Source organism: Eptatretus burgeri, chromosome 5 (assembly GCF_056783735.1).
Source record: "Eptatretus burgeri isolate ZD-2024b chromosome 5, Ebu_testis_v1, whole genome shotgun sequence".
NCBI classification, from domain to species: Eukaryota; Metazoa; Chordata; class Myxini; order Myxiniformes; family Myxinidae; genus Eptatretus; species Eptatretus burgeri.
In genome coordinates this window covers 45,210,084-45,222,786 of record NC_140965.1, presented here as the reverse complement: position 1 = coordinate 45,222,786, position 12,703 = coordinate 45,210,084, and the positions used below count along the sequence as shown (strand labels likewise).

The following is a 12,703-nucleotide window of genomic DNA, read 5'->3' as shown; positions in this document are numbered from 1 at the left end:
AGTGTTTTAACTGCCCACCTCCTCTTTTCAGAGATGCCCAAAGCATTTACAATGGTATTTATTTTGTTTAAAAAAAAAAAAATCAAAATTAAATGGTAAGTGGAAAAATTTATACCAAAACATTTACCATCAACCTAAATTAACAAACACAATGATGGAAAGAAAAAACGAACAATACAACTTACGAGTGCGAAAATATTTTAATACTCACACGGTGTTGGAAAAAAGAGGGATCCAGGTACTTGTCAAATCGATGATCAAATGTCACTCCAACTTTTTTCCACTTAACCTGCAAATATAGCACAAGGTTTGAAACCAAAATTTCAACTCAGACAACTTGCATCCACAAAAAAAAGCATCGATAAATAGGAAGGAAGGTGCTGTTCAGCTATTCTTACCGAATATGTCAAAGGAATCTTGATATTTGGTACAAGCTTCACTTTTACTTCACTCGTTAAGTTTACATCCATAATCTTGTCACCGTTGTAACCAATATCTAACTTTTTGTGCGTCCATAAGTAAAAGCTTTCCATATTCTCATCAACCTCACCAACAATTCCTAGGAAGAGCAGAGAAGAATTTCAACCTCAAGTGAACAATGATGCAAATTTTTCTTTTTTTTCTTCAAATAAACACTCCTTGCAGAATAGCTGTTTCCTCAAGACTAAATTGCTTTAATGGCCAAAGTCAGAAGGCCACACAAAGGAAAATGAAATGTCATGAAACCCAGCATGTGTTCAAAAATATATATGTAAAAACATTTTGATTTGCATTGTGAAATACAAGCCAATTCTGCAACATAGGTTTAAAATCAAACTCGCCATTTCCAAAAAATATGGAATTCCATTGGAAAGCAGTTACAGCCACTTGCACGTTTAGAATCTGTGAGATAGGAAATAGGTGAATCTCCAAATCGTCACAATTCTTCCAACTAGAACATGAATGACAAGGAGCTATTTATCACCAAAAATACACGACTTACCAGGGACAGTCTCACTGCTAATCAATCTTTATTCAGGAGCCAACATTCAGTTCATAATGATATAAAATATATCATGTCAAATAAAATTTTGAAATTTTGTTCCTACATTTTCTTTTGAATTACATGCATAAAACTGGAATGGGCACTCGGTAGAGCGCATACCTTCGCCTCCGCTACTTTTTTGTTCTTGGCATGAGAGTGGGGGGAACAGAAGAGTGAACATTTTGGTGTTGGTTTCATGCAAATCGGTTTTGATTTGACCATGTTATGACAAAAACCGCATATTTTGAAAGGTCGTGACCCCACTGACCTTTGACCCCAACCGCTAACAAGGGTAATGACGTAATTGTGTCATGTCGCCCATCACAAGATTGGGCAATGAATTCTGAACATTTTGGCATCGCTTGCATGCCAATTAGATCAAAATTGACCGCGCTATGGTAAAAATACGAATTTGACCTTTCCGTGACCTTGACCTTTGACCCGATCGCTCCCAAAATCTAATCAAATGTTCCTTGGATAATAACCCATCATCCCACCAAATTTCAAGCGATTTGGTTTAATACTTTGAGTTATGCGAATAACAAACAAACACACACACACACACACACACACACACACACATAAATAAATAAATAAATACACAGCGACCAATACATAACCTTTCGCAGAATGCGAAGGTAATAACAGCTTCTTATAATCACATTTTTTATTCAATTTTGTGTCTGCATTACAAACGACAAACACTGTCAATCACACCGAGGCCTATGAACATAAACAGAAGTTGATTAATGCAAACAAAATTGATTACAGGTATTACAAATGGTATCCATCATTTTTCAAATAATCACATGGTAGTAGAGAGTTGTGACTAATGGTAAATTGTGCAAAGCTTATGCAAACTGTCAAACCACAAGCATTGTACTAGTGGTTCCTGAGAACATGCGTTGGAGTATCTAACTAATTTAAAAGTTTAGAACAATTACATTTTAATTCATTTCTCACCATTTGCAAGAACACGATTTTTTTTTTTTCCAATTAAAATAAAATAACAATAAAATATAAAAGAAAAACTTACCCCAGATGGGTAGGTCATCAATGTACATTTGATACCAGTAATGATTTTTCACTGCATACATAAAAGTATTGTAAACATCCTTGTCCACATCAATTTCACAATATTTGATCTGGTAGACATCCTCTGAAACACAAGCAAAACAGTGGTATTTCAAAATTAAGGAAGCATATTAGTCATTCCCAATAAATATGATGACCAAAGAGGTCAACTCGAGCAGGTGATTTTATTTCTTTATTTATTTTTAAGCCAAAAGGGTCAATGTTTCATGCTCAACTTTGTTTGACATATCTGAATTGTTTGTCAATTCTTGATAGCGATATGTTCGTCATCTTTGAGCATCAATCGAGTTGGAGAAGGTGCTGTTTATAAGGTCTTCAGTCGACATTTGTTGCATATTCATGTAACATTTTGAGTAACAGCCCTCAATGTTAACCGATATCTATACGTGTGTGTATGTGTGTGTGTGCGTGTGTGTGTGTCCTCCATAACTCCAAAACCATGAAACCTAGCAGCCTGCAACTTTGCATGCATACAAAAGGAACTACAAGGAAGTGCTCGAGTGAAATTTGGGTCTTGGGTTAATTAAAACACCCCTTTTGAAGATAATTAATGGCCTTATTTAATTACATCTTTTATCAGGTGATCCTTGGCCACATCACTCTCTGGGGTCTGAAGGCATATCTTGGGTTACCTTGCTGGGGTCTGAAGCCGCCATGTTTTTTGGCCTGTTCAAACATGCCTTGACTTGGAACAGGCTGCAAAGAACTTCTTAACAATAAAGCGCTCAAAATGTCCCCCCCCCTCCACCCTCCCACTTTCCTTTCTCATATCATCGAATGCCTGATCTTCATACCTACGAATAGCTGTATTGATAATGTCTGAGTGGTGCTTGTCTCCACGACCATGTCTGGGCAGTGTTTGTCTCTGCGCAGTATTTATAGTACGACAGTCGAAAATGAATTTCAGGCATTATTTTGTTTCAACCTTCACTGTTATTCTATGCAGAATCATTTTGGGTAAAGGGTAAATGGTAATTTGGTATCAATACGAGGGTAAAGAATTAATTACCGAGGAAAGACAGGGCAGGGGTGGTGTATGTGATATCCTGTGGTTGTGGAGCAGAGTATGTGGGAGAGACAGGGAGGACCTTCGGCCAGCACATTGCTGAACACCGCAAGACCTTCGAGTGCAACTATCCCAACAGGTCTGCCATTGCCAAACATGAGCTCAAGGCAGGACACACACCTTTATGGGATAGGGTTCGCATTTTGGGTTTGACCCCGAACAAGACCAAAAGACGGATTCTGGAGGCTTGGCATGCAGAGGAAATGGTCACATCGATCATGCCGGAGGTGGTGGATTCACCTTTAGTGTATGACATCTCTTGTATAAACGCACCGGGAAATCCTGGACATTGCATGGGGAATCCACATCGTACATCACCCGGGTATTCCTTCAGGACTAACCCCCCACCCCACCCTAACCTCCGTCCCCCCACCGCTTTACCGCCGCACATGGCCACGTTTGCTCATTATAATAATGCTGTTGTGGATTTACTTATTTCATGCATTTAACGGCAAGCTTGATTACACCTGATCATGTTTACTTGCAGTGTGACCGATTATTTTCTGATGTTATCTGAACGGTTGTTGGTGTAATCCAATTGGTTTTCATGAGTGTTGTTTGATCCATTGAAGTGCTTATGGTTATTAAATTGAATAATGGTCAGAATGCATGAGTGACTTGATACATGCGTTGATTGGTTGTCTAGCTTTGCCCACCCCCACCTTGGGTATTTAGGGGGATGTCGTGATAATTTTCATAACTCTTGAGAAAGGTTAATGGATGCATGGTGCTTATTCAATTAAAGGTTGGAGAATTCACCATGGATTCCGATATATATATATATATATATATATATATACATATACATACATATATATATATATATATATATATATACATACATATATATATATATATATATATATATATACATATACATACATATATATATATATATATATACATACATATATACACACAGTCATCCCTCGCTATATCGTGGTTCACCTATCACGCCCCCGGTTCATCGCGGGTTTTCCCTTGGAAACCAACTAATTTTTTCTGCGGATTCCCCCCGTATATCGCGGTAATAATATATAAAATATAAAAGATAAATCCTTCAGTTCATCACGTGTCGCTGTCTTGAGTGTTTCGCTTGTGAACTTCGAATATTTTCTACGTTTTTTTCTCCAAGCCCAACGATGCCGCCCAAACGCCCTGCACCTTCTAAGGCTTCTGGCAAGGAACTGAAGCGCCAGAGGAAGGTCCTGACGCTCCAGGAGAAGGTTAAGAGTATAGATATGCTTCGGGAAGGAAAAAGATTTGCCGCGGTTGGATGCCATTACGGTTTGAATGAATCGACCATACGCTACATCAGGAAGGACGAAGCCAACATCAGGAGCCGATCAAACCCAATCTTGTTTATACACCGCACAGCGTTTAACATTCACAATATAGAAATCAAACCCAATTATGTGTTTTACACCTTGTTTATAAAAATAGGCATTTTTTGAGGAGGCATCCATTCATCGCGGATTTTCACTTATTGCGGGGGGGGGGGGGGGTTGGAACGTAACCCCCTTGATAAACGGGGGATTACTGTGTATATATACACATATATATATATATATATACACACACATATACATATACATATACATACAGTAGACTACGTGCAAGTCAGCAGCGTGTAACTCGTCACTTCGCCTAAGTCGGCAGCGTCAAAAAGTCCCAAATTTATCTAATGCTAAATCCCTTTGAATAAAGTCTGTAAGTCGTCATCTCTAAGTCGTCAGATGTTGTCCGTTCCCACGTAATGGAAACTCAAGTAAATTACCACGCCAAACTCGTCACACGGAACTTCTACCTCGTGAGAAGCCTGATTTCATGGAATCGTGATGCGCGCTCATTGGTTTACACCGCCAGTGATAGGCTACTTGTAACTGCGTACACATGCGTACACTAACTGCAGGCAGGACGATGGTGACTCAGCATAAGCTTACAACTAAAACCTACCATGAAAAATACGACATTATCGAGTTTTGCGAGGCAAACCCACTGATGAAGAAAACAGCCATAGCTGCGAAGCTCGACATCAAACGGCAGACATTGAACGATATCTTGAAGAATAAGGGCAAGATATTTGGACACGTGGAGAAGATCGTGATCACTTTCCAACTCACCAATGAACCCCCACCTATGCCCCGATAATTGTTTCCCTTTTGGTACAATAGCCGGCTTAGAGATTGTTGCGCCCTCTCACACGTACGTGTCCAGGCCACGCGTGACTTCATCCTTCACCCCACAGTTATCATGAATGTTCGCATACGCGCAAGTCGTCACACGTCTAAGTCGTCACCGTTTTCTTGGTCCCGATGGTGATGACTTACGAGTAGTCTACTGTATATGTATATATACATATATATTACATACATACAAAGGTATACCTATTATATCCTGAAAGCAGAAATTAGTATTTTGAGGAACCACATGACACGGTGTAGAATCAAATCCTATTTCTCTTACATCTGCATTGTGTTTTGGCCGATCACACGGCGACTCTAGACTACCATTTTATATGCCACGTTAAGTACCATGCCACATGAGAAATAAAATTAATGGAATCTTTCCTCAGAAGCATTAACAAGTGAATAAGCGACTCATGTCACGTCTACGACGATCAACACCGACGCTAGACGGATGGGCGGAACTGGCTTTTTTACTTCCCCAGACTGAGTTTCATTGATGACAGGTTTGTCTGCGCGAGAACCAAGGAGAGACATGAGAACCTTCACTCTGTGAAAACCAACGCTTTATTTCCCGAACCAAGTAGCTAAAAAAAAAACAGGGATGGTGATCACAACGATGACGACGATGGTGGGTAGAGGTGGGGAAGAAAGGGGGAACACGGAATTGACAATAAATAATAGAATACAATGAGAAATAAAACCTATGGTACCACACACCAGATTCGATCACAGACAGAGAAAGGGAACAAGAACTGGGTGAAATATATCTGGTGTACAAGTAGTCGATAAGATGGTCAGGACCATGAAGGAGGAGGCAAACGATGAGTGAGGATGGTGAGGCAAGTGAACAGGCACAGGGCAGAGGCAGGCAGGCAGGATGATCTTCGCCAAGAACTCGCCTCAGACTTCACAGTCCTTCTCCGATGAGGTGCTCCTCAAACTCATGATCCTTCTCTCAGTCAGTTTTCCTCCGAACTTGGTTCTCCTCGATCTTTTTTACAGGCTCTCCTTAGTTACTCGACCCTTGGAGTCCGCCCTCCTCAAAACGATCTCCCTCTGAATCAGTTCTCCTCAGAAATCCCTATCCTTTGACGCACCACACCCACACAATCCAGGATCCTCCTGTCTGTCCGTCTCTGTCTCTGTCGCTCTCCCCCCACCCCCAGAGCCCCAAGGCCACCCAATTACACCCAGTGGAACATTACAAAGAGGTTATACAAACAATTTCCTTAACCTTAATGCCCAATAAATAATTACCATGCACCATCGCCTGCCTATATGGTGTACATGCAAACAAGACAATCCTTAGGCAAATGTTTCCCTACTTAATTACATCGTTGTGGGCAAGCTACTCATACACGGCCCATGCTGCTCTATACACTTCCACAGACTATCCTCCCCTCCCCCCCTCAAGCGTAACACAGCCCCCTCCCCCAGAACCACAGCTCCTGCATGGTTCAATGCAAGAGCGACAGCTCCAGCCTCAACACTCACAGATTCACACCTAATTAAATCAGGAGGGGCTGTGGGAAACGAGCCAAAGCTAACTTACCCAACCTCCTTATTGTGCTACTTTCCGAGTTGCAAACAAAATTAGAAAATGTACAATTTTATGTCCAGTAGTGATCTTCCCTCGTCTCCTCACTCCAACGTCCTGGGACGGGGAACGAATGGCTCCAAAAACATCAAACAGGCCTACCTTATCCACAATTTACCTGAACCAATCAAACCCCACTACTTGACCACATCCACCAGTGGATGTCACCTGCTCCAGCTCTCAGCTGAGCCCAAAAACCCAATTTAGAAATATACCTAACCAATTTAATAGGCTGCCTGTCTATCATAGCACATGTCAAGTCACATGGGACCGAGTAGAACATTCCGGCATTCACACACAACAAAAAAACAACCATCACATTCCCTGAAAGGCCATGGCTTCGTCTTTAAGCACTGCAGGTGTGGCCCGCAACTCGGCAGCAGGGAGGTCCTGCATAAGCAAGATAGTGAGAGCGCTTCAAGCTGTGGTGCCTGCAGTCCAAACAGTTGCCAACCTCAAGACTTCTTCTCACCCCCCCCCCTTCAATTTCTCGGCCCCCAGCAGCTCCTTAGCTGTAAGTCCCGCTGGGGAATGTCTCCACACACACAGGCTTTCTTGGCCTCAGGCACTCCTGGCCTCTCCCCAGATCACCAAGGGTCTCTCTACCAAATAGTCACCCAAACAGACCCTCTTCCGCCGAGCCCCCAAACTCCAGACAACTCCGGATACCGGGGCGAGTTACCTGAGGAGGGGTCGCAGTCACAACTCCAGAGCCTCATTCGCACCCGCAATCATGCACACAACACGCACGCACGCACAAAAACCCAAATGTCACTCCCTCGCCCCACTACCATTCCAATCTCCAATGCCTGCTATGCAGGATACTGGGTCCACACTAATCATCAATAAACACTCAAATAAAACACAATCCTTTAATTTACAACACACATCACATTTCAACCATTTCCACCTGATCCACATGCTTGTCTCTCATGGCCACACTTGCCTGTCATCTACACCAATTCCCCAAACTCACCTGCATACCCCGAATAGCAAAGCATGGCGAGTCCTGACAATGGCGAAAGGTACATTTAAGCACAAATCCAATCACCACGAGGGAGCCCGTTCAACACCAGCAGCGCCTGCTGCAGCCACTCTCCCCATGTCTCCCATGCCAATTAAAGCTCAGGGCTCTCTTCCCAAACCAATAGCTCTTAAATTACAGTGGACCATCTGTAGAAGGCCATGCAAGCCTCTCTGCGCCTTTCCCAATCACTCCATGACGTTCCACAGATGCTCCAATGGTGCCCGGTGGGCTGCACTCATACCTAATCCGTGCGGATCGACCCACGTCCATAGACCAGCACAGTATGGCAGGTGCCTCATTGCTGGCTGTCCCAGAGCCTCAGGGAGAGGCTGCTTGCCCAGGCGGTCAGCTTCTCAGGCCCTTACTGGCCCTCAGTGGTGCCACCACCAAAACATGACCCGCAACACCCTAGTAGTCCTCATGTTGCACCATGATCGGTGCCCGAGGGGAGCCACCTCAGACCCCCAGAGGCCTCAACACCCTCCAGGGTCCGGCTACACCACCAGCCCGAGACACTTGCTCGGAAGGCGCCCTGATGGACCGCCCCCTCTCTCTCTTGCCTGGCCGCTGCTCTGGTACCCAATTCCACCCGGTGGGACATTACAAAGGGTTATACATACAATTTCCTTAACCTTTGTCCCCAATTAATTATTACCAAACACCATCCCCTGTATGGTGCACATTCAAACAAGACAATTATTAAGCTAACAGTTTCCTACTTAATAACATTGAGAAGGGCTAGCTACTCGTACACACACCATGCTACTTTATACACTTCAATCTGTTCTATGGTAATGTCCCACCCCTCCTGCCTAACACCCCCCACCCCCCCCCACACCTTCCCCCAAAAAATATATACAACAGTACCATGCCACATGAGAAATAAAATCAATGGAATCTTTCTTTAGAAGCATTAATGAAATAATAAACTACTTCGTGCAGAAAAGCATAAAGATAATGTTTCCTTTAAATTTTAATAATACTTGTAAATCACAAGCTCAAATCATACCTTTAAATTTTATGTCCAGACCACTGAATTCCAATTCAGTGCCTTGGAGTGCTTCTCCTAAAGTCTCATGGTAATGGCTGATGGTTTTCTTCGACCCCTTGCAGAAAGGCAGCACAAAGTACTTGTACGTTTCTTGCCGGTTGTGATAAGGCCCCACAGTGTTCATCCAAAGAACAACTTCAGCCCCATCTTTGTACTGAATAACACGACGTCACCGAGAAGACATGAGTTAAACAAAAAAGCCATCAGCAGCAATAGAATAGGAGTATATTTTAGAAAAAAAGAGAGGGGAAAGTTGGAAACAAAGCAATTCACACGAATATACATAATTTGATGTCTGTAAGTCTGACCATGATACATTCAGTCGTTCCTTATCCAATCTTAACCAAACATGACACGAGGACTAAGAGTTACACAATAGAGGTTGGAGCGACTTTGTTTGCCCCACTCCCCGAGGGGATTTTCCACCTTGGGCGAAATCCGTGTAAAGGTGGATAGATAGCTTATCATGGCGATTTTCCAAGGCTGCTTCTAATAACGAGAGTAATAACTAACGAGAACGGCACTCAGTGGAGCGTATACCTCTGCTAGGCTAAACAGTTTACGTTTTGTATCCCACCGATAGGCCGGATCTGGATCCGGACCTGAACCAAAATCTAAAATCGACTTGTTCATCCACCTATTTTTGTCATAACTCATCCACAACTTTTTAAAACATCATGCTATATATCGTTTTTGGACCCATATCTAAGTGGTGAAGAATCACTTTTTTTTTTTAAATTCTCAAATCCAGATCTTCACCAAAATCAAATTGATTTGTCCTTTTAACACACCCAACCTGTCCACCATGCTTCATCCAAATCCCCCACAACTTTGTAAAATATCGTGCTATGAAAATCAGCTTTATCCGTATCGCTCAATGGTGAAGAATCACTTTTTAAAATTCTTGTATGCGTATCTTCACAAAAATCTAACAACTTCGTCCTTGTCACACCCAAACTGTCCACCAAATTTTGTCTGAATCCATCCACAACTTTTTCAGATATCCTGTCAGACAGACAGATGTGAACACAACTTCTACCCACCTTCAGTGGCAGTGGTAATGACATTAGCATAATATTGTTGCGGTTCCACAAAGGCAATGGCACCCAACATAGTGATCCCCAAGCAGTTATTTCGTTTGTCTTCATGCAGTTAGACCTCCCCTCATGTCTTGTGGGTTAACAGGACGAAGTGCGTTGCGTGGGTCTCATAGTTAGGTCTATTAACTATCTTTATCTCATATTCTGATTTCTACTCCAACCCTTTCCTTTGAGCCATGGTACAAAACAAGCAAGCAAGAACACACGCCATTCAAGATGTGATTGATAATAAGCACATCATGATGCCTCCCGTGGCTCAGAACCACTACACTCTACACAACCCACGCACGGGCATCGCACGCCATTATTTCATTCAAATTTGCACGCCAATTCCCAACCGGCACCTTACCTTGATTCGCACGTCGCTCACCGAACCTCACCACTTCGACCACAAACGCCTCCTGCACACGGGAAAAATATTCCCACACTTCCTCGTACCACTGCATCGCTACAATTCGCCACTCTATATAGAGGAGTGCTGCACGACTTGGGCTGTCCTCAGCACCGCGCGATGCTGGGCCAAGCAACAGACGTGAATAGCTTGACCGCATCTCACCGGGGACGTCCCTGGTGAGCATGCGGAATTGATACAACCCTCGTCCAGTCACCAGACCACGGCAAGACAAGGGCGGCGAGGAGGGGGTCACAAGAAGCACGATCCAGGAGTTTGGTACGGGGCCTGGGTGTGCATTTTGGCTCAAGAGGGAGGCCCGTGGGTGGAGGGAAAAGTCCGTTACTATTCGACATTCAGACTGCATGTTCAGGGCCGGGGTGCCGGTTCAGGGAGCATACGCCATGTTGAATTAGGAGCTTTGACCTGTGCCGAACCAGATAGGCAACTGAGACAGTTTCTGCCCCGGAGCATGGTGGGGCGTGGCTATGGCACTGTGGCCCAAGAGGAGCAGGATTTGGGTCACAGCGAGCGCTTTCGGGTCATCAACCCACCCTTTGCCTGGGGCTTATGAAAGGCGGAGTGTGGAGCTGTTCGTTCGCTCTCTTCTCTTCTCTTCTCTTCTCTTCTCTTCGTTGCCTGCTCTTCATTGCCTCCCCTTCACTGGCTGTCCCGCTCTTGGTGTGCGATTACCAGGACGTGCTTCTTCTTGAGAGCCTGATCTGGGGCGACTGCCGAGATCCTTGCCGTGCTGTCAACGTTCCACCACCCCTGTGCAGCCAGACGGACCAGTGCGGAGCGCACGTTGCCACGAGCCCCAGAAAAGTGATCAAGCAGGAGATAACGCGCCACATCTCGAGGTGGGAACGCTCAGTCGGTGTGTCCCACGGAGGTACATGCTACACAAACAGACCTATACACGGCAAGGTGAAGGATCTTTCACGTCACGCATCTTTTCTCCTCTTTCTATATCCACCTCTCTATCCTGTCTTTGGATGCACAAAGAGCATCATTACTGACTCGCAATTCCATTTTCCTCTGGCACGACACCGCACCCCCCCCCCAACACCACATTCCACATTGCACAATACCACACCTCCCACTTCCACTCCTTAGACACCACCAGTATTCCTCCCACCTACCACTCCCGAAGCATTCTGGGTTGAGTTGGTCTGCCGACCACGCCAGGTATTGGGAGGCCGTTTAACCTCATCTGCTGTCTTTCTCTCTGGGGTGTGTGTGTGCGTGTGCGTGTGCGTGTGCGTGCGCACCTGCCCTAGTTCAAGTTAAAATTATAGAAGTTATGACAGGATAACTCTGTTCTGTGTCTTCTTATGTAAGATTGCTTGCCCTTTGCCGCACCCCACAAATTCCTTGCTATCCCCTGCTGTACATAAAAATAAATTCAATTCACTGTGCCACAAACTTTTCCTCACCATTGTAAATAAATGCTTGCATAGAAATGTTCCCAGCTTGTTTTTTGTCTTTTCCTCCGTTGGTCCAGCATGGTTCGCACTCGAGTTTAGCTGGAAGTTATTCCCCAACGATGTTTCCTAGCCGGTACGTGCTTAGCAGTCCCGCTCCGTTGCATCTGATCTGGCAAGATGATCCGGTTTGAGCAAGTGCGTGCCGAGTGCGTGTCCCCCGGTCATTAGATAATATGACCTTTTGGGAAATAGTATTAGACGGAGGACCCTCAATCACTAAGTCAGGTTATTGGCATTCACGGTCAATTAGCGACCCGCCGCGTCACCAAGTTATTCGTGTGCGATGGCCTGCGATTCCGGAGAGTCTTGTGGGAACCTGAGGTAGCTCACCCCTCGTGGTCTTCCTCGCCCCAACAATATTAATGTTATGACAAAAAATATTTATACTAATAATTAATCCCCATGGGGTTTTTCCTCCTTTGACAAACACCATGTTAATGTGTATGAATGCTTATTATGGCGTTTGGTGGGGCACCACAAATGGAAGTAAAAAAATATTGTTACGGTTGTGGGCTAGATAGAAGCATTTAATGGGGAATATAGCATTGTGTAGAGTTGCCTGGGCTGAGGACATGTAGGAGGCATCCCGATGGAACCAAGTGGGGAACCTGTGAGCTCAAGTGTTACGTGTCACCACACGAGGGTGTGGTGTCTTGTTAATTAGCTTGGGTTTAAG

General features: G+C 44.2%; 1 protein-coding gene across 1 annotated transcript in view; it reads right to left on the bottom strand.

Annotated features, from left to right (window-relative positions):
- Positions 1-12,703, bottom strand: part of TM9SF3 (transmembrane 9 superfamily member 3) — an 82,713-nt gene that overhangs the window by 67,586 nt on the left and 2,424 nt on the right. Inside the window, exons 2-5 of the mRNA XM_085881674.1 lie at positions 9,008-9,203; positions 2,061-2,183; positions 399-559; positions 212-289 (exon numbers count right to left, since the gene is read on the bottom strand). Coding sequence (XP_085737800.1) covers positions 212-289; positions 399-559; positions 2,061-2,183; positions 9,008-9,203 — 558 coding nt within the window. The remainder of the gene's footprint in view (positions 1-211; positions 290-398; positions 560-2,060; positions 2,184-9,007; positions 9,204-12,703) is intronic.